General features: G+C 46.1%; 1 protein-coding gene across 1 annotated transcript in view; it reads left to right on the top strand.

The window, feature by feature from the left end:
- The window catches only part of LOC308340042 (aldehyde oxidase 2), a gene marked incomplete at its 5' end in the record, with an annotated part of 79,919 nt that overhangs the window by 30,358 nt on the left and 26,621 nt on the right, over window positions 1-22,940 (top strand). The window contains 12 exons of the mRNA XM_080799195.1: window positions 534-711; window positions 1,976-2,068; window positions 3,162-3,331; window positions 3,935-4,049; window positions 5,577-5,699; window positions 8,602-8,698; window positions 9,522-9,646; window positions 10,532-10,665; window positions 13,160-13,247; window positions 16,405-16,491; window positions 16,678-16,869; window positions 19,088-19,315. Of these exons, the coding sequence (XP_080655321.1) occupies window positions 534-711; window positions 1,976-2,068; window positions 3,162-3,331; window positions 3,935-4,049; window positions 5,577-5,699; window positions 8,602-8,698; window positions 9,522-9,646; window positions 10,532-10,665; window positions 13,160-13,247; window positions 16,405-16,491; window positions 16,678-16,869; window positions 19,088-19,315 (1,630 nt within the window). The remainder of the gene's footprint in view (window positions 1-533; window positions 712-1,975; window positions 2,069-3,161; window positions 3,332-3,934; window positions 4,050-5,576; window positions 5,700-8,601; window positions 8,699-9,521; window positions 9,647-10,531; window positions 10,666-13,159; window positions 13,248-16,404; window positions 16,492-16,677; window positions 16,870-19,087; window positions 19,316-22,940) is intronic.

Below are 22,940 nucleotides of genomic sequence, written 5' to 3'. Positions count from 1 at the left end.
CTGCCTGTTCTCTTGGTAATTTTGCTAATAAATCAAACCTCACTTGACTTTGATTAGTGAGGGACCACTCCTTGGGTGAGGGATATAACAAAACTGGCCTGGGACCACATTCAGCCGCAGCCCTCACACACACACCAGCACTCCAGCAAACCCACACCAGCCAGTGTCCTAGGGCACTGATGGCTGCCTCTTGGGTCCACGTGATTTCTTCCTCAATAAAGGCCTGTCCAGTTCCTAATGGAATTGTCCCCAATGGGCTGTTTGTGTAATGCCTGGTCCCAGCATGGTCTGGCTCTCAGACGTGCTTGGTTCATGTCACAGTGAAACGGTCCCATCTTTACTCTGCCATGACTCTCTGGTCTCTCGGTGCCTGGACTTTCCTGAAGGGCTTGGTTAGGTGATGTCTAAGTTCCCTTCCAACTCGTAAAAGGAGACCTGGGGTTCTCTAAACTGTCACTATCCAATATGTAGTGCGTGCTGTGCAAGTGAAACCTGCCTTGAGCTCGTCCCTTCCCTGCCTCCAACCTCCCCAGGCCCTGGAATGAGCTGATGCTGGAGGAAGCCTGCCGGCTGCTTCTGGAAGAAGTCTCCCTCCCAGGCTGGGCTCCAGGGGGGAAAGTGGAATTCAAGAGGTCTCTGGTGGTCAGTTTCTTCTTCAAATTCTACCTGGAAGTTCTGCAGGCACTGAAGAAGCTGGCGACGTTTATGCCTGTAAGTGCTCCGGCGTTCCTGTGCTCCTTACAGCCAAAAGCTCGCAGCTTTCCCGCTCTTTTTGCAACCTGTCTTGTGGGCAGCCCGGGCCACTACCTGTCACCTGCTCTGAGTCAGGCCTCGTCCGTTCCCAGCCATCCCTCCTTCGGGCGTTCAGCCTGGAGGGCTATATCTGAGGTTCAGCATGCCAGGCTGTCCGCATTTCACAGACATTCGCTGCGTGCCCTGAGCAACACGGCATCACGGTGTCCCTGCCTAGAGTGGACAGTTTCTTTTTCTTTTCCACTCAGCTTTACTAAAGTATAATTACATATAATAAAATGCACCTATTTAAACTCAGTGAAATGTAACAAATGTGCAAACCCACGTAGCCTCCTCAAACATGGTATAGAGCATTTTCATCACCCCCAAAAGTACCCTTTGGCTCCTTTGTAGTCAATCCTCCCAGCCCTGTCCCCAGGCAACCTCTGATCTGCTTCATGGCATTAGAGATTAGGTTCACCTCTTCTGAAGGTTTATATTCAATATAAAATGTCAGGTAAAATTTTATAAAATTTTATTTTTCAAAAAAAATATTAAAATTTATTTGAATGCAACTATTTAAGTGGCTGCTTTCTAGAATTTCTGATTGGAAACTTCTGGAATAAGTTAAGCACTCTCTCCTTCCTTCCCTATGAATGTAACTCTCACCCTACCTTGTAGCCCTGTTTCCAACCACACCCCACCCAACACTCCTCACGTCACCCACAGTGTCCCATTTCCATGTACTCGGAGATAGACCCCCACCAGCCACATTCACCAGGGCAATCATCGCTGCCATTCGTTTCTGAGTCAAGACACTCGTTATGTTTCAGAAACCCAGAGATCCTTCCCGGTTTTACTGCTGCGTTGCTGAGAAAAGCAATCAGGATGTGGGCTCTTTTGTGTACAGTGAACTCCAGCTCACTCTGGGATGGCTGACCCAGCCCCCAATTTGCTTGCTTCTCCTGCTTTTACTCAGCTCTCTGACAGGCCTCTCAAGCCTCAGGGTGACTTGAGGACCAGACTGAGATCAGTCCACTTCCTCCTTCTGTGGAAAGGGAGGGAGGGCAAGATGCCTTCATACAAAGGGAGATCCTGGGCAGTGCTGTGGACTGTGGTCCTCCAGGCTGCCCTGGCCTTGTAATTTCTCAGGTGCTTTAGCCGAGTCATTTTCACACACATCAAAGCCCAGTTTAATCACAGACTAATCAGTTCATCTTTATTGTTTTGAATTGTCTCTCAGGACCGTCATCATTATCCTGAAGTTTCAGACCAGTTCCTAAGTGCTCTAGAAGATTTCCCCATCACAGGACCGCAGGGAGTACAGAGGTACCAGGTCAGTGAGTATACTTTAATGGAAAGCTAGAAACTAAGAGATAAGCTATAGCTATGTGAACAAAGCAAGCACGTCAGAGTTGGGATTTATAGTTCTGACCTTCTTGTTTTTGCTGGTCTGTTGCCCTTTGTTTGAGCCAAGTCAGGGGGACACTGAATCTAGGATCAGGCCTGAGCTACCACTATACACGCTTGAGGCTGAACCAACCTGGAATGGTTTGACTACCTAATAACTGATAATCTCCTCCAACTGATGTTCCTTGGGCATTTGTTTGAAGAACACCCAAGCCAAGTGTTGGGGGAGGATTGAGCAAGACAGTAGCAAGGTTCATCCTCCAGCCCTGATTGCCAAGGTCTGACCTCCAGCCAGCGAAACAAGAGCCCTGCCAGTACGTGAACCGCGCTCCCTCTTTGAAGGACAATTCAGAAGTCTCTATTATTCTCTGTTAGCACCCAGCCCCTCCCCCCACCCCATCTACACACAGATCGTCCCTGAGAAGAGTTCCAGAGCAAACCCTTTCTCCATCTCCCTTATCCTCCCAGTGATGTTCTTGGGCCACTTGCGGGGACAGCCAAGGCACCTTGGTCCGGATCCGGGGGGACTCTACTGCCATTGGCTCTCCTTCCTTCTCCCCGACCCCAAACCCCGTTCAAGTTGGCCCTCAAGCTTTTGGCTTTGATTTTGGTCCCCCACCATCAGGATTTACATCACTTTAGGCTTTGTTATCATGATCACTTCAGCTGTGAACAGTTTGGTCATGAGAAAGGTAAGAAAGCAAACAGGGAGACCCTCTGAATTCCAGAAAAAGTCCAGGGGAAGGACTCAGAAAAAGAAGATGCCAAAAGGAAAAGCTAGGGCGCCCTTTCACCTATTTCACAATTCTGCGGAAAGGTCAGCATTGCGACATAACCGACGGGGACAATTCCCCCGTCTAGTTACATCATCAAATTGTCACATTTATCATCTGACCCACTCCAGGGCTTTTTGCCTGAGGGTGACTGATTTCTTAATCCTGAATCCGGAGTGTTGGTAATTGGCCAGGACACTTCGGGAGATTCAAGTTTCCCAGGGCAACTCTCATCTCCGTCTGCAGAGTGTGGATTCCCGCCAGGCCCTCCAAGACCCAGTGGGACGCCCCGTCATGCACCTCTCAGGTCTTAAACATGCGACGGGTGAAGCCATCTTTTGTGATGACATTCCGATGGTGGATAGAGAACTTTTCATGGTTTTGGTGACCAGCACCAGAGCCCATGCAAAAATCATGTAAGTAAATGGGAAGCTTTCAAAAAAAACTTTTAAATCACACCTACAGTTTCCCATGGAAGAATGTGCCTGTTCCGCCGTGTCCTGAACCAAGGAACCTAAAATTGAAAGAGTAAAGAAAAGGTCACCATCCCCGGGAGGAGGAGCGGAGGGATCTGGAAATGACCATTAAGAGGGAGAGAACAAAAACAGGGGTTATGGGCTCCTTGCTTCTGTTCTCACCTCACAACTCCTCAGCTCTCTGCTGGAGCCCCAGGCACGGCTCCCAGGAGTAACTCTGGATAGGGCTATACCCAGCCGGTGATAAAACCCCGAAATACTGCATTTCTGAATGGTAAAGGCCCACTGTCCTAAACTTCCTAAGAAGGTCCCTTGCCACAGCCACACGGGCCCCAACTCCAGCTCCCCTCCAGCAGCTGAAGGGTTACCCTGACCCAGCAGGGAGCCTCCTGGGTCCTGAGGCAGGTCAGCTGTTATTGGTCAGGACCTAAGCCGGACCCGTGGTTATATATTTTGATTTTCAACAATGTTCTATCCCTCCCTTAGGCCTGGGGCCTTCAGAGTTTGCTGGTTTCTATTTCTTAAATATTTATCCTTTTTCAGATCAATTGATTGGTCTGAGGCCCTTGAACTACCCGGGGTGGTTGATGTGGTGACAGCTGAGGACATTCCAGGCACCAACGGGACTGAGGAGGACAAGCTGATGGCTGTCGATGAGGTACAGAATGTGCCTTTTCAGGCGACTTTGTGAAGACAACCACCAAGGCACCCCCTCAGCTGGTTGTCAGCCGTCCCCACCCCCACCCATTGGGGGATAGAAAGGCCAATTTTTTACACCTCCTCTCTACACCTCACATTTTTATTCAGACAGGCTTAGCAATTACATCATAAAAAGGACGTTTATTGCAGAGAAGCGAGTCTTAACCTTCCCACTGTGTGCTCAGTTGACCCTGGTCTGAAGAGTAAATGTAGGACCTGGCTGTATCCGGAAAAAATACCCTAGAAAGAGCTAGAAAGGAGAGTACAAGAAATACAGCTACTCCCTGTTATTTATACTGAATTCCTCCCTTCCTGGACCAACCCCACATACACAGCCCCACCCGCACTGACTCCTACGCCCACCATTTTTGATAAAGGTGCTCCTGCCCTCCTTGACCTTTTAATTCAATTCTACAATCTTTCACTGAATACTTGCTTTTGGAACCAGGCTACCTTGGTTGCTGCTCTACGCTCACTACCTGTGTGCCTTTGGGTATCATTATCTGTAAAATGGGACTCATCATAGCACCAACCCCGTGGTGTCATTGTGAGATTTAAATGAGTTAATGCATGTGAAACGCTTACCACAGTGCTTGGCACCTGAAGGCTCTCGGTAAGGGTTAGCTAGTATGGTCCCATCTCCGTGAGTCACACAGACTGTTTCTCCCTCAGCCATGAAACGAATCACTGTTCTCTTGGTTGCACTCCAGACGAAGAGGTCAGCTGTTGCTTAAGGGCTATATTATCTGCTCAGGAGGCCATTACAAAATACCACAGACTGGGTCACTTGGAAAAAAACAGAAATTTATTTTCTCACAGTTCTGGTGGCTGATCCCTCGAGATCAAGGTACTGACAGGTTTGGTTCCTCCAGAAGCCTCTCTTCTTGCTTTGCGGGCGGCCATCCTCCCACTGTGTCCCCACAGGACCTCTGTCTGTGGGTGAGACTCCCTGGTATCCTTTCTCTTCTTGTAAGAACATCAGTCATATTGGACTGGAACACCACCCTGATGACCTCACTTACATTTAATTACCCCTCTAGCGGCCCCGTCTCCAAATACCACCACACTGGAGATTCAGGGCTTTGACATACGAGTTTGGGAAGAAGGAGGGGACACAATAGAGCTCCTAACAGGAATCACTTTGCACAAAAAACACTTCCCTTATCTTTAAACTCTAAAATGATAAGTGACACCCTGAAGATGACACATGAGAACCGCGCTTGGCAGAGGACACAGATTCAGGTCACAGCCAATCTCACACGCCCTCGGGGGCTGACATTCATTGAGTAAAATGGCCAATGAAATCATCTGTACTATTTAAATTCTTTTTTTAATTGAAATTTTTGTTAGCCAAGCACATGTGGTTGAACGTGACCTCCAGTGTGGTTGTTATTGCTAAACAATGAGAACTAAGACACTAGCCACGGGTGAGTAAGACTGTAAGACAGATATTCTTCTACCTGCTTCGTGCCCGTACTTTCTGCAGGTGCTCTGCGTGGGCCACATCGTCTGTGCTGTGGTTGCAGAGACCGATGTACAGGCAAAGAGCGCAGCTGAAAAGATAAAGATCACCTACAAAGATCTGGAGCCCGTGATCTTCACCATCAGCGTAAGCAGGGCTGGCTGGCTTCTTTCCTGTACGGGTGTAGAATCAAAAGCACCTTTGTAAATTTCTCTTTTTTTTTATTTTTTTTTAAATATTTTATTTATTCATTTGAGAGAGAGAGTGAGAGCACGTGCATGCGGGGGCGGGGGGGGGGGTGCGGAGGGAGAAGCAGACCCCTCACTGAGCAGGGGCCGGATCCCAGTTCCTTGAGATCAGGACCTGAGCTGAAGGCAAACGCTTAGCTGACCGAGCCACCCAGACACCCACCTTTGTAAATTTCTGAATGCAAGACTAATTCTAACTTTTTCTTGTCACTGACTTGTTCTGGAAAAATCAGCTTTCTCTGGAAGGTATTACTTATACGAATTGAAATTAGCATTGGCTGTAAGAAATGAGGGGACAAAGCCACACCAAGAATTGAAGTTTCTTTCTCTTTCACATTCAGAAAATCTAGAAGTGGTCCGTCCAGGGCTTATGTGGGGTTCTATATGTGAGGGATCTGGGCTCCTTCTATCTAGTTGCTGCCTGGTTTCTGTACTCCAGGTCACACTTTGGTCCACAATGGCTGCTGAAGCTTTGGCCATTAAGTCCACATTCCAGACAGCAGAGAGAGTGGGATGAGGAAGAAAGGCATATCCCCTCCCTTTAAGGACACTTCCCATATCTCATTGGTTAACACCTAGCCAGATGCCACACCTACCTGCAAGGGGAGCTGGGAAATGTAGGCTTGATGCCAGGTTGACTACATATCCACCAAAAATTGGGGAAGATGAGAAGAATGGATATTGAGAACAATCATGTTTTCGAGGTGGGGCCCAACAACAGAGTGACTTTCACGATGGAATTCCACAGAAATTTCCACTCTTTATTTTTGGGTCTAACTGATGGAATGCAAATGCTATTTCCAAAGCAGAAAGAACGAAGTTAGAATAGGAAATTCAGATATAGACTGGGATGAGTAGGTTCTACCTCAAAGGGCAAGTTCAGAGTAATTGAGTTGAGAAAAGCTTTCTTATTTGTGCACTTGTGACAGAAAATAGAATTTTTTCAAAGACCCCAGTGAATTACTTGACATTTTTAAAATGTGCCTAAAAGGTACAACTTGCTCAATATTCAAAGTGTTAAAAAGGTCATATTTCTTGATCTTTCTAAACCAAATGAATTCTGTTCCAAATTCCCATTTTGCCAAGTTTGCAAGAAGTCCAGACCTTTTTCTGGACTCACTCTCTGTCCCTGCGTTGTACTCGGATTCTAATATCAGTTTTTGAAATCTCAATTCTAATCTCATTTCCTCAAGGGGAAATGACACCCAGAAGAAAAACCATGAAATATCCTGGGACTCAGAATGGTTAGAGATCTAGTGTTCTCTCAGAATGGGACTGAACAGAGTCAGCTAAAAATTTCTTTTATGAACGAAAGTAGATAACAAAATAATCATACATACCAATACTTACTCACTCATTCATCCATCCACTCATTTCAAGGACTGTGTATATGAGAGACAGTGGAGGGTAGTGGCTAAAAGCACAGGTTCTAGAACCAAACCTCTAGATCTGAACCCTGGCTGCACGCCTGATAACCGTGTCACCTTCGGTGAGTTAAGGTGCCATGGTTTCTTTACCTGTAAAATGGAGCTAATAATAATAGCTACTTCATCCAGCTGTTACAAGACCAAATGAGCTAATACATGGAAAGCACTTAGCACCTTGCCTAGCACACACTCAAACCTCACTAAGTAAAGCACATATGACAAGATTCCATGATCTCATGACACATTTCCAGTATAGCAATAAGCGTGCTTCCCCATGAACTCAGTGACTCATTGACATCTTGGTGCAGCAGAAAGTGAAAAAGTCCACTATCTGATACACACTTTCTGCTGCTTGGAGAAACCAAGTATTCCTCACCAGGCAAGAGGCTTCTGAAAGCCGAGCTGGGGCTTGAACACTGCTTCGTCTCTTATTTGCAGCATGACTTTAAGAGAGGCATTTAAGCTCTCAAGGCCCAGTCTCTGCATCTGGAATTAACGTGAGAATGTGCGTACGTGCGCTCCGTGTTGTGCAGTGCTTGACACAAGGCAAGCAGTCAACAGATATTGGCTGTTCTCGTCATCACCATAATGAGCAAGATAGACGGTGAACTCGAAGGCTATTGGAGAGTCAGAATGCGGGAGACAGGAGCCATTCGGAAGTGTAGAAAATCACGCCGGGCCTAAAGGCTCAGTGGAGACGGGCTGTCAGTAGGTGAATCCACAGTGGGACAGCTTCGGTCTTCACGTGTAATCGGTTCACGCTATCGTCAGAAAGAAAAGACAGAAGAAAGGGCTAGAAAGGCCCTTATGAGATTTGCCAAGAAATGAACCCAAAGAAATGAACACCCAAAGATTTGAACATACTTCCTACCATGTCTACTGGGCTTTCCTCCCCAGAGATGTGTTAGGATTTGAGTCTTCTCCCTCCACTGGGCCTCAGCAATTTAAATCCCTGAGTTGGAGATTCTTGTACATGAGCTACCTAAGTCTGACACAAGTGTTTTTCTTCAGGGAGAGCATCTAGGGGGAGAGCCTAGAACCTCACCCCTACTGCAGTTAGACCCATCACTGTTCCCTGGACGCCCACACTGAAGAGGAGAAATGAGTAGTTATCGTCCTGGGCCAGCACTGCACCCCCAGATCTCATTTCTTGATCTTTCCCTAATCCTTCTTGTCAGTCTTCCCTGCAGTCTGAAGACAACCTTCGCACAACCACCTCGTCTCTACCGCGAGCACACGATTCTAGTACTTCCTTGTTGGTGACCCTTCGTGGCTATTTTGGGGAGTTTACTGGCCTTTGATTAAGAAAAAAAAAATTGCCATTGGAAAAAAAAAATAGTTTTAATTGGCTTGTGTTTTTTGCCTGTCATTTAGGATGCCATAAAGCACAACTCATTCCTATGCCCTGAAAAAAAACTTGAACAAGGAAATGTTGAGGAGGCATTTGAAAAAGTTGATCAGATTGTTGAAGGTAAGCAGCTCAGGATATTTATTTATTTATATATTTATTTCTTTATCCCCAAATGAGACCTTTTTTATTTTCGTCCTCCATGCATTCCAAAACAAGAAAACCCATCTAAAGCAAACAAGCAACAACAAAACTAACAACCACAACATTGGTAATAACAAAGATAGTTTTTCTTCTCCATTTTGATAAGATTAACAACATTCACCCAGTTTGGCCCAAAATCTAAGAAGTCATATTTGATTTCTCTCTTTCTTTAACTTCACATTCAATTCATCTTCAAGTTTTATAGGCTTCTCCTTCGAGATGTATCCCAAGCAGGAACACGCATTCCCACCTCTGTAGCTCCGGATATTGAACAGAATCTTTGCACGATTCTCTTCCAAAGCAGACATAGAGAGAATGTGATTTCCTCTCAGGGCATCCTGTAAAATTCAGCACTTTGCCAAATTTCACTTATATCTCTTCCTCTCAGATTGTGTGTGTGCATATGTGTGTGTGTGTGTGTGTGTGTGTGTGTGTGTGTGTGTGTTGCCTTTAGAGGTTGGGGGGTGGGGAACAACAGAATATATAGAAGAAAAGTCCCTAGCGCTTCGATTAGCCAAGGACAGAGGAATAGAACCAGACAATCTGAACTTGTTGTCCAAAACTGTAGTCTCGGAAACAGATTGCCCTCAGTTGCCACTGGACAAATGCCTGACCTATCAGCTCTTTATCCTGAACAAATCCATTCTGGTCAGTCCACACCTTACCTGCTTTTGAATTCCTCCACGTGGCAGTTTCCAACTAGCACACACTTTCAAGAATTTCCCTACCTTGCGCTTAACAGGAGAGGTCCATGTTGGAGGACAGGAACATTTTTATATGGAAACACAGAGAGTGCTTGTTATTCCGAAGACTGAGGACAAAGAACTGGACATTTATGTGTCAACACAGGATCCAGCCCATGTGCAGGTGAGGTCCGGGATCGCCTTTACCTTCCCAGCCTCCTCATTCCATCACGGCCTTTGATCCCCACAGCTTGGCGGTTGGCAGCCATTTTACCTGTAGGAACTTGATGTCCAGATACTGGACACCAGTGGAGCAGCTGAGACACCAGAACCCTTTCACTTTTTCTGGTCTTGACAGGTAAATAAAACAACAGTCGAGGTGAAGGGGATTAAGAGCACACTTATCATGATGAACACGGAGTAATGACCGTATTTCACCCCTGAAACTAACATAACACAATATGTTAACTATACTGGAATTAAAACTAAATAAAATAAATTAAATTAAAAAAAAAAAGAACAGTCACAGTCACTTCAGATTTGAAGAGTGCATTCATTTGCAGCACGCTTCCGTGAGCTCTACCATTAGATAACAACACTAAATTACATCTGTACGTGACTTTTCTCTAAAGTAATCACTATGGATAATCTTTGGAGTGACCATATCACTTTATAGCACATTTTCATTGCCCAATAGCAAAGTGCCCTAGGTTTTAGCTGCAAACATCTACTTCAGCATGTTGTCCTGCGTTTGCTGATTTTCACCTTGTCAGGACTTCAGATCTAGGCATTTGGCCATGATTCCAGCTTCTGACAGGAATCTCGGACTCAGGCAGTTTCCCTTTTGGAAAATACCATTTTTTCAGCTGGAAAGGCTACTCTGTAAGATTAATGATGTTTACGAACTCAACAGAGCTCTGCAAGACAGATGTAGACTATCTTAGTTTTTTGTGGTGGTGGTTTTTTCTGACAGTAGGTGTGGTTGAATATTGCTATAATGTTGTTTCAGAAAACAAAAGGCTTCTTTACCATTTCTTGTAAAAACTTTTCCATTACCTCACTTTTACAGAAAACAGTGTCCTCTACTTTAAACATCCCCATCAACAGGATCACCTGTCACGTCAAGCGAGTGGGCGGAGGGTTTGGCGGGAAGGTAGGAAGACCAGCTGTGTTTGGAGCTATTGCAGCTGTGGGCGCTATCAAGTAAGTGCGCTTGGGGATACAGGAGGGTGTAAAATGTGCAGAACGAAGGGTGAATCAGTGGAATGAGAGTCGCTGGGACTGCTGTCATAACCACCTGAGTGTCCTTGGGCAACTCAGGCTCCTGTCCCTTTTTCTTTATAATTAGAGATACAATACTCACCCTCCTAGTGTTATTGGAAAAGTCGAATGTACATAGGACTGCAAAGAGGCTAACTTGCTATAGAAAGGTCAAGTGGTATTATTGATTAAATACTCCAAGGCTGGGGCGCCTGGGTGGCTCAGTGGGTTAAAGCCTCTGCCTTCGGCTCGGGTCATGATCCCAGGGTCCTGGGATCGAGCCCCACATCGGGCTCTCTGCTCAGCAGGGAGCCTGCTTCCTCCTCTCTCTCTCTGCCTGCCTCTCTGCCTACTTGTGATCTCTGTCTGTCAAATAAATAAATAAATAAATCTTTAAAAAATAAATAAATAAATACTCCAAGGCTGCGGCTGCCCTGTCCTTGAGCTTCAGGGAAAGTGACCCATTTAGGGGTGGGACAAGTATCCTGTGCGAGTGGAACACCCAGGGTGTGGGTCCTCCCCCACTTTTCCTTCCTACTCTAGCTGCAGACAGGGTGGAGTGAGGAAAGAAGGCTTCCCACCCTCTGCCTCTCTGCACCTGGGAAGGGCTGGCTAGTCAATGTTTGCTTAACGACAGATGACATCCTCAAAGAAAGTTCCCGGGTTAACCTCAACCGGAGCGCTTGCTCCTTTGCCGTCCACGCTGTTCAAGCTGCTGGCTTTTCGGTTCCTTGTTCATTTTCTGTGGCTGTTTCTTGGTAGTAACGAAGTACTGTCAGAGCCCGGTCAGCCCACAAAGTTCAAAGGTCCTGCTTCCTTTGACAAATTCTGTGTAGTTCAGAGCTAGTTCCCAAAGCATTCAGCCGTGTGTCTCATTCTGCAGTGAGCGGTGAAAGATCACAAGATCTGAATCCCATGTCCAGTTCTCTCCATAATGAACCTCTCTATTTGCACCCACCAAGTACCAGCAAGGGATAATCAGTTCATCATACTCCTACCAGGCTTTGTGCCCTTAAGACCTCTTGAGCATTACTGCACATTAGAATCATCCAGGGAGCACTTCAATCCCAATGCCTAGGCTGCCCCATAAAGATCCAGGCATCACCATATTTAAAATTACCCCAGGGGTGCCACTGTGCAGCCAAGGGTGGGAACCAGTGCCTTAAGCTACAGCCCCGCCTTTGCACACATCTGGCATGCAGTTAGTAGTTCCCAGAGTAGAGTTCCCAAACTGTTGATAAGACTTGCCTAGGCTCCTAGAAATCCCAGACCCACCAAATCGGGATCACCAGGGGGTAGTCCCAGAAGCTTTCCATTTAACTGATGCTCCGAGCAGACTTCACCATTTAAAGAACAACAAACAAAAAACCACGCGCGCACACACACACACACACACGAAAAAAAAAAAAGAACAGGAAACTTTGTACCAGAATTGTAGTTTTCAACATGTATCTGGAAATAGCTGCATAAGAATCACTGAGAAAAATGCCAAGTCTAGGCCCCTCCCTAACGTATTGAATGACAGTCCTAGGGCTAAGACTCAGGAATCCGCATTTTCACCAACACACCAGATGATTCTTTTGTACTCCGAAGAGTCCAGGAACCGCTGCCCTAGAGACACAACAAGGCTAAAGCTCCGAGTACCCGAGGGACCAGGTTGGCCAACAGAGTAGTGTTCGTGGGTAGAGATCAAGGTGCTAACCCAGACGGCTAAGGGCTTGGCCTTGGTTTTGCAGTCGTGTTGCTAAGTTTGCATTTATCTATTCGCACTCCTTCTCTTTTGTAGCTGGTGGTGGGGATATGCAAAATGGCTGGATCTGGGCGAGCATCAAATCTGAAGCCGTAAGAACACCTGTCAGGGACGCCTGGGGGGCTCAGTCGGTTAAGCGTCTGCCTTCAGCTCAGCTCACGATCCCAGGGTCCTGGGATGGAGCCCCACATCTGGCTCCGGCTCAGCAGGAAGCCTGCTTCTCCCTCTGCCTGCTGCTCCCGCTGCTCGTGCTCTCTCTCTCCTTTCTCTCTCTCTAACAAATACATAAATAAAATCTTTAAAAAAAAAAAAAAAACCACACACACAAGTTAACTGGCGTGTGACATCAGTATCACTTTAGCTAGATCTCCAGCCATTGAGTAAAGGCTGCAGAGACAGTGTGATTTGGCCACATGTCAATTCAGATCGGCGGGCAGCTCACTGCATGCACTCAGGGAATACACAGGGGACGACCGGATGGTGAAATGAGTGGTTGGATAAATGGGTGGGACAAGGGATGAAGGATGGATGGGTAGAAAGGTAGGCAGATGGGAGGGTGGTAGACCATTGGATGAGGGAATGAAGAAATGGGTGGGTGGAAGCCAGATGGGTAAGTGGGTGAACAGGGGAATGGACGGGAGGGTGGGTGGAATGCGGGAGAATACAACTAAGATTTGTTTTCTTTAGAACTGGTCGTCCCGTCCGTCTTGTGCTTGATCGTGAAGATGATATGTTAATAACGGGGGGAAGGCACCCATTATTTGGAAAATATAAAGTGAGTATTAAAGATGAAATTATTAAAATACCTCATCTTATCTGAGTGGTTTTATCTTTTTGATAATGCTAAATTCTAAAAACAATAATCTTACCTAAAATATTCAATGAAAATGCTGTGTATTTGAATACTCATAAAGTTTATAGGGAACTTTTAGTAAATCTAGTATAGATTATGAAGAAATTGAATGATAAAACACAATTTCAATTGATAAAAAGATTATTGAAGGAATAAGGCTTTCGTTAGTGGTTCCTCCGAGACAAAAAATGAAGGAAGCTACAAGCACTTGTTATACCAAAACTTCCTGACTATAAAAATATTTTGGGGCACCTGGGTGGTTCAGTGGGTTAAAGCCTCTGCCTTCGGCTCAGGTCGTGATCTCGGGGTCCTGGGATTGAGCCCCGCATCAGGCTCTCTGCTCAGCAGGGAGCCTGCTTCCTCCTCTCTCTCTCTCTCTCTCTCTGCCTGCCTGCCTCTCTGCCTACTTGTGATCTCTGTCTGTCAAATAAATAAATGAAAATCTTAAAATATATATATATATATATATATATATATATATATTTTTTTTTTTTTTTGGTAGTAGGGACTCCTGGGTGGCTCAGTCAGTTAAACATCTGCCCTCCGCTCAGGTCATGATCCTGGAGTCCTGGGATCGAGCCCCACATCAGGCTCCCTGCTCAGAGGGGAGCCTGCTTCTCCCTCTCCCTCTCCCTGTGCCCCCTGTCCCCACCCCCGCTCATGAGTGCTGTCTCTCTCTTGCTCACTTTCTCTCTCAAATAAAATCTTTTTTAAAAAAAGAAGAAAATATTTTGCAGTTGAAATGTTTGGAAACAATTTTACCATTTTAACTACAAAATCATTTTATAAGTGTTTCTGCCAAGTTGTTATGAAAGTGTCACAAAAGTTCTTTGCAAATAGGAAAAAAAAAACCCACTAACTAATGAAATCATTTTAAATTGTTTCAAACCATGCTCATTGCGTTTTATACAACTATGGCATAAACAGCATTAAAAATACTGTTAGCATCTAGTCGACAACAATAGTACTTTTCAAATTTGTGACTGAGTTTTTAGGGTGGTTCTAATGTAATATTTCTATATCAAAGATGTTTTATCTGGGAATTGCTTATAGCATACACATAGTTAGATAGTCTACCTGGTGTCATTGTCTAATGATTTAGATTACTAAAATATATTTCCTGGATTACTAAAGCCATACCACAGCACCATTTATTTTCTTCCCTTGGCATCAATGATTTTTATAATTAGGGAGGAAAAGACCACAGTTGGCCATTAAATTTTTCATTTGCCTTCAAGGCACAGAAATCAATACAACTTTTATTATCTTCTAGCACCAAGAACAACGTAGAGGCACATTCTAGGATTATGGCTATGCATTTTGTTATGGTGGCTGTTGAGTTCTTTGGTTTTGGCCTGAGTTATAAATTAGGCTTTATTTATATTGCATTTATGCGACTATTTAGTACTAGTACTTATTAAGAAGATTCTAGATTGTAAATATTTTGGTAATTATAGTAACATAAAATATAATTAAAATGAGGGAAATAGACTTTGGAAAATCCAAAGTTTATTTTATTTTTTATTTTCTAAAGATTTTATTTATTTATTTGACAGAGAGAGAGACAGCACAAGTAGGGGAGCAGCAGGCAGAGGGAGAGAGAGAAACAGGCTCCCGGCTGAGCAGGGAGCCTGATTCAGGGCTCAGTTCCAGGACCCTGGGATCATGACCTGAGCCGAAGGCAGACACTTAACCAACTGAGCCATCCAGGTGCCCCGTAAATTTTATTTTATTTTTGAAGAAATACAATCTTACTTCCAATATAGTAGGATGTTAGTGTGAAAGAGGTGTGTGTGTATGCATATGTATATAGAGAGAGATCCACATTCAAAACTAGCTAACAAAGTTTTGCTCTGTTCATCAGAGCTATTTGTAAATTAGCATAAAAATGTTTATGTGAAAAGAGGTTCTTCTGAAATTCTTGAAAAGTTTATAAACAGCTTAAGAATTTTCTCTACTACCTTATTTATTACATTGTTTTGCTTAGCAATCCTTTCTTCATGAAAAGTCACGTATAAACTTCAACCTAGCATTTGTCAAAATTACCATAAATTCTGAATTTGTGGCTTTTTCTACATGTGCTAAGTGCTCTGCTTTGTTATCTAACATCTCCATAGATGATAATAGCCATATCGTTGTGGCCATTTCCAAAAAGGCAAAGGGACCAGGGCCAATGCTTTTCTGGTAGAACTATAACAGGAAGCAGGAGCTTTTCAGTCGGGGCCGGGCAGACCAACAGGCCTAAGTGGGTAGGAGGGGAGGGACAACTTCAGAAAAACGCAAGGTTCTTCTTTGAGTCACAGTGAGAACGGCAGCACCAGCCCACATCTGTGCATCCTTGTTCACAAAGCACTTGAACAGCTCCCTACAACGAGGGCAGCCCTTCTCACGTCCGTGCCCCAGGCCTCAGCTTCCAAACGCCTTCCCATACCGAGATGCTCTGTGATTCATTCCCACGCACTCTGGAATTCCAGAGACTTTTCCACAAGGGAGAGAAACTACAGACTAAATTAGAAGGAAAAGTAGTAAAAAGTGAAGGAGACTTGGGGTGCCTGAGTGGCTCAGTCAGTTAAGCATCTGACTTCAACTCAGGTCATGATCTGAGGGTCATGGGAATGAGCCCACGGGAAAAGCCCTCCATGGGGCTCCTTGCTCAGCAGGGAGTCTGCTTCTCCCTCTCCCTCTGCCTTTACCCCCACTCGTACACATGCTCTCTCTCTCTCAAATAAATAAATAAAACCTTTAAATAAAAAAAAAAGTGAAGGAGGCTCTTCCAGAAACAAGGAAGGAGAGGTTAGCAATTCTACACCAGCAGGCAAGCAAGGGCTTTGGAATTCCATAACTGACTGTGAAGCCAGGAAAGGACTCCTGGAAAGGAAGAGCTCCTCCAAAGTCTGATCAGAGGAGGTCTTTGTCAGGTAAGCACTGAAAAACAAGGGGATGGCCAGGTGTGGCACACCGCCGAGCAAAGGGAAGCATTGTCTGCTTTCGATCCTGCCCAATCCTAGAGCGGGGCTGTGACTTAAACTTGGCTTGTAAATTTTAAATGGATCATAAAATGTCCTTCATTTGGTGACAGGTGGGGTTCATGAACAATGGGAGAATCAAAGCTCTGGACATTGAGTGCTTCCTTAACGGAGGATGCATGCTGGATGACTCCGAGCTGGTATGTGCTTCAGAAACTGGCATCATTCTGGATCCTGACCCCAGTACAGAATTTCCAGATGAGTCTTTATGGAGCATGTTTCTTCAAGTCCTTACCCAAGTTTCACAAGCAGTTAGACTCTTACTTGACTTTTACAGGAAAAAAGAAGTATTGGCCAATATATATTAATATCTCCTTTCACTTTAGGTAACAGAATTTCTTATATTAAAGCTGGAAAATGCATATAAAATCCGCAACCTCAGGTTCCGCGGCCGGGCATGCATGACACATCTACCATCTAATACAGCCTTTCGGGGGTTTGGCTTCCCACAAGGAACCCTGATAACAGAATCTTGCATCACAGCTGTGGCAGCCAAATGTGGCCTTCCGCCAGAAAAGGTAAGGTTGTAACCAAGGTTGTAACCAAGGCTGGTGAAGGATCATCTGAGCTAGGGAGCTAGCTACCCAAGGAGAGACCCTAGAAGAACCGCTCAACTTAGCCTGGGCTCAGAATTCAAGATAAATTCAGAGCTACTTGGAAGAAATGACTTTCCACTATCTTCCTACCTCCTTATGCAAACAACTTTCCATTTCTTTCTTTTTTCTGATTTGTACAAAAATAATTAGTCTTTTTAAAATTCTAACCACCCTGAGGGAATTAAAATAAAAAGTGAACATCTCCCTTTTCATCCCATCATCCTTATGGGTCAAGAGTAACCACTGTTCATAGTTCTATGTTCCAGCCTTCTAGGTTCATACACACACGGGTAAACACTGACGTAACACACACACACACACATACACATGCACACACACACACATACACACACACACACACACACACACACACACATATGAACATAGAGAATTATTTACCAAAATGGACCATGATAAGCAAATGATACTTTTTCTACTTGACAGTAAGCCATGGCCATCTTCCTCGTCCATTAGAATGATCCATTTCGTGCTTTTTCATAACTGAACAGTATTGTGTAATGGGAACTTTCTGTAATTTATTTAGCCAGTCCACTATGATGTACATTTATGTTGTTACCCGTTTTTGGCTATCAAAATGATGTTACAAGAAACATCTTGGTACAGCTACACCAAAATGTAGTTGTATTTTTGCCCTGTATTATATATCTGTAGGATAAATATATAGAAGTAGAATTGCCAGTATACCTGAAAATTTTTGAGAGATCTACTACCAAAAGATGCCCCCCAAAATATTATTTTATAGTATCCTAGAGGGTGCACAGTATAGACAGGTTGCTAGGCTGGAGAGGGGCAGCCACTGGCGGTTGAGATAATTATCAGTAACACCTTTCTAGCCCTCAGACGTCTCCATTAGACCCTGTGGCCTGCTTTTTACACTTCTTTCCCCTGTTTCCCCAATGTAGTCCCTCTGCTCCAGAAGCCACACCTAAATATTGCCCTTTGAACCCCTTGGCCCCAAAGTTCAACAGAAGACCACCGGGTTTGTGACTGTCAGGGTACTTCCTACACACAGGAGAACACCTACGCATTATTCAAGGAAGACCATAGGTCTCCTAAGAGAAGTCACAGAGTGTTCTGAGAGTACACAGGAGAAAGACATCGCTTTGTCTTGAGGGGAGGAGAGTCAGCAAGAACTTTCTGGAGATGACACTCAAGATAGGCCTTGAAGAATAATGGGCGGAGATAATGGGAAGGTGATGCAGGCAGACCAGCAGCTCCAGCAAGGAGAGGAAACCTCTTTGTGATTCAGTCTCCTGATCTATGAAACGAGGATGATATGACTCACCACACAGAGTTCCTGCAGGAATCAAATGAGTTAGCACTTGTTAAAACATTTGTTTTCGTAAACTGGATAGTATTATTCCAGTGTTACTGCTGATAATGACAATTATTCAGTGTTACTTAGAGGGACAGGGGGAGAATGAAGACTCCCGGAGCATATCTCAGTAGGCTCTCCTTCTTTATCAAATCTTGCAGACTTCCAGGACATATGACACCCCATATTCAAATACATTTTTAAAAACATTTGGCCACACATTCCAGAGGCAATGGGAAATCGAGGAGTAGATCCGCTGTTTGTCACCAGCTGCAATGCAGTTCGTCTGTAACAGAACAAATCTTCAGTTATTATAATACATCCTTGCTTTGTTATACAATCTACCAACTCTTCCTCATCCCCTGAACCTTGTAGGAAAAGAAGGAGTATCTGCTTCCCTCAGCCCCTCTATCCAGCTGCCCTCCAGGGACCAGTTACTACCACTACCCTCCACTTTCAGTGGGGAGGGGAGAGGCGAGGAGGGGAGGGGCGAAGAGGGGAGGGGAAGAGCAGAGGGAGAGGGAGAAGCAGGCTGCCTGCTGAGCAGGGAGCCCAATGTGGGGCTCAAACCCAGGACCCTGGGATCATGACCTGAGCTGAAGGCAGACGCCCAACCGACTGAGCCACCCAGATGCGCCTAACTCCCATTATTCTTGCAAAAGCACATGCTGTTCAAAGAAAGAAGCAGCACCCTGTCTTCTCCCCACCAAAGTTTGTGTTTTAATTTGGAAGTTTTTCAAGTCTCTCTTTTGCAGTCAGTTTCTGTCTTACCATAGCTATCAACTTGACTTCTCACCATTTCAGATTAGGGAGAAAAACATGTACAAAACAGTCGATAAAACCATCTACAAACAAGCATTCAGCCCTGAGACCCTGATAAGATGTTGGAATGAGTGTCTGGACAAGTCTTCCTTTCACAGCAGAAGGATGCAAGCGGAAGAGTTTAACCAGAAGAATTATTGGAAGAAGAAAGGCATGGCAGTCGTCCCCATGAAGTTTTCAGTCGGCTTTGCCGCCACAAGCTATCATCAGGTAAGGCTTTTCTACGTGGTAAATAGCCCTCAGGTCGGACGCGCTCCTCACCCTGGCAGCTCATGCTGACTTTGGGAGATGGTCACGTTCCCCAGGCACCGAGCCCCTCCCTCCCCCAGCCCCTGGGAGAAATGTAAGAACTCTCGGAGCAGCCCCATCTGCAAGCTCGAGCAACACAGCGCCGCAGAAAACACGGCTCCGTGGCAGAAAAGGGCATCAGGAAGCCTGCTACCAGCATAGCTGCCGGGACTCAGCGGTGACCACGATCACCCCCCCCACCCCACCCCGAATCATCCCTATGCCAAAGGGAATGAGAGCGCCCAAGGCCTGGGGTGCTGAGCTCTCTGAGCCCAGGGCCTACAGCTTGGGCAGAAGTGGGCCTCTCCGGGTCTGTACCCCAGACCCCTCAGCTCTCCTCGGTGCCCCAAAGTCTAGGCAGAGAGGTCACTGCGTGTTGCCCTGACAGGCTGGCTATTTCCAGCCACCTCTCCCAGGAATCTGTGTCAATTCTAGTGGGGAAAGGGGTGCATGGTCCAAAAATCCTTCCAGGGAGATTGCAAAAGGAAGAGGCAATCATCCTCTGGGAGAGGCACTCGGAGGCCCCATCCAGAAGGCAGGAGGAAAGGTGGCAAATAGATGAGTCCATTAAATAACACAGGACTGGTATAGACGAGTGTTCCCAGCAATCCCAATGGGTGCCCGATGGGGAGGCTGTTTAGAAAACCGGGAAATGTTACCGCCTCCCCATGACTGTCCACCAGAAGCAGAGAGTCTGCAACTGGAAAAAGCTTGTATGCATTCGATCCAAATCTAAATCTAAAAATGCATTAGCTCTCCCTGTGCAAGTACCAGTGAAAGCATTTTCCCACCCAACTACCAGTAGCCAATAGACACCCGTGCATGCACACACATCAAAAGCTGCCCTGCCCGAGGAAACCCTTCTCGGGGCATAAAGCACTTGCCCCCAGACTCCGAGCAACTGGAGTCGGGTGGACCTGAGCAGTGCTTGGCCCTGCCGCTTACTAGCTGTGTGATATTAAGCAAGTTACTTAACCTCTCTGAGTCTCAGCTTCCTCGATTATGAGATGAGAATAGTAATCCTTTCTCTCAGGATTGATGAGGACTCAACAAGCTAATAAATGCAAAGCACTTGGCAGGGTTCCTGGAGCTCTGCGCAGCTGTCCAAGGCCGCGCACTCCCCTCCCCCAGGAGACCTCGACACACCTCTCAGGGCCTCGGCTCCCCCAGCGGGTAGGAGGAGACTTCTGGTCTCCTGGGTCAGGACCAGCATGCCTGTCTACAGGGCGGTGCAGGAAGGTTAACCGCCACAACTATGGGCCTGGACGGATTCAACAGCTGGAGGAGTGAGTCTAGATACCGGCCCGTGTGGTTTTCTTTTCCCCCCTGACACCAAATGCTGTGTTCTTTTCTGCACCAATCCTCCAACAACTGTGCGGGAATCCAATTCTGACACTAACTACCCAGAGCTAGCACAGGCCCCACAGATCAAGGGCTTAAGCCCCACGAGACTGCCTCCATTTCCAACACCAGCGAAAGTGAGGGGCCCAAGCTATCCACACTTCCGCCCAGGCAGCTACGAATTCAGGGGTTTCCACTACCCACCTCCCTTAGGTTTGGTAATTTGCTAGAGCAACTCATCGAGCTCCGGAAAGCACTCTGCTTCCCATCATGACCAGTTTGCTACAGAGGACACCACCCAGGAAGAGCACACAGGGCAAAATATGTGAGAGGGGAATGGGGCTTTCACGCCCTTCCCCTGCAGCTTGTGGCTGTGGCCACCCACCCAGAAGCTCCCCAAACCCCATTGTTTGTGAGTTTTATGAAGGTTTCATTACACAGGCACCATTGATGAAATCATTGGCCATTGGTGATCAAACTCGATCTCTGGTTCCTCTCCCCTTCCTGAAAGTCAGAGGGTGAGGCTAAAAGCTGCAACCCTCTAACCACGTGGTCGGGTTTTCTGGCAACGGTTCCTACCCCCTACAAACTGTCGAGGCTTCTCCCAAGAATCATCAGACAAAAGACAGTAAATTCCCAGAATTTTTGGACCTCTGTGCCAAAAATCAGGGACAGAGACCATATATTTATTTTTTATTATATGACACGTCCCCTTACCTGTATGGCTGCCCCTCACCTAAACCACAGTCTACCCTGCCGTCATCCAAGGGAGCCAACTTCTCACCTCGACACACACACACACACACAGCCTTAAATCAAGCAATGACTTTAAAGCTCTATTTGAAAGGCCTCCAGTATCTTCACAGAGATCCAAACTGATGCATCCAGGAATCACCAGGCTCAGAGTTGAAACGTGTTATTTCAGGGCAGCTGATGACTCACAGCTGGAACACCTGCTCTCCAAACTAGGCATGGGGAGCACGGTCAGAGGGAGTCAGAAGGCCCACAGTGATAAATACTATTATTAGCATCTATAAACCTGGGTGCCCCAAAGCTCCTCCAAGCCATTGAGACACAATACAGTGAAGTCCTAATTCCTCCCCCTTCTCTTCCTCCTCCTCCTGGAATGAAAAATACCACATTTCCATTAGTCCAATTCAACAAACATTTATTTAGTGTCTCTGTGATCCAGACTTGCTCCGAGTTCTCTACAGGACACAAAACTGAACGAGACCAAGTGCCCTCCTTCCACGAGATGCTCCCAGAAGAGCGGGTCACCCCCTTTATTCACTGCCTGTGGCTGCCAAGGAAGTACAAACTGGGTGGCTTCCAACAACAAATGTATATTCTCCTGGTTCTGGAGGCTTGAAGTTCAAAATCAGGGTGTCCGCAGGGCAATGCTCCTCAGAAGTTCCCTTGCCTCTTCCAGCTTCTGGTGTCTCCCCGCGTCCCTTGGCTTGTGGCCACGTCACTCCAGTCTCGGCCTCCACCTTCACGGGGCCTTCTTTGCTGTGTGTCTTCACACAACCTCATAGAAGAACACCAGTCATGGAGTTTAGAGCCCATCCTAATCCACTATGACCTCATCTTAACTCATTACATCTGCAAAGACTCTATTTCCAAAGAAGGTTGCATTGGAAGGTTCCAGGTGGGCAGGAATTTGCAGGGGACACTAATCACCCCAGTTCGCCCCTGGAAGAGGAAGTGCAGAGAAGCAGGTAACTGATCCTTCCCAGATGGGAATGAGAAGTGTTCGGGGAGGCTCTAACAGAATAGAGACCATAGGTACGGGTCTGACGGCCTGACGGTCTGACGGCCTGGGAGACCAGGAAGTGAGAACAGTTTTAGCATGAGCACAGGTCAGGAAAGAGCAGCCGTAAGGCAAAGCAAGAAAAGATAGCGATGGGACCGGAAAAGTACACTAGACCGAATCCTAAAAGACCTCATGTTGTAATAAGGAGCTAGGCTTTGCCATATAAACAATGTGGAATTTGGGCCCACCTTGCCCAGCAGTAAACCCTTCTTCCTTGCATGATTCCATTCATTTGTGTCTTAAGGGAGCCCTTCCCCAGCCTTCTCAAAAGCAGTTGGATCTGCCCTCCCAGGTCCCTAGGGCCCCTTATACCATGCCCATTATCTCACAAATCATTCTGCATTCTGACCTGCTTTCCAACCTGTCCCCCATCACAGTGGGAGCTACTATATT

Source organism: Martes martes (genome assembly GCF_963455335.1).
Source record: "Martes martes genome assembly, chromosome: 3".
Lineage (NCBI taxonomy): Eukaryota > Metazoa > Chordata > Mammalia > Carnivora > Mustelidae > Martes > Martes martes.
This window is presented reverse-complemented; position numbering and strand designations above follow the sequence as displayed.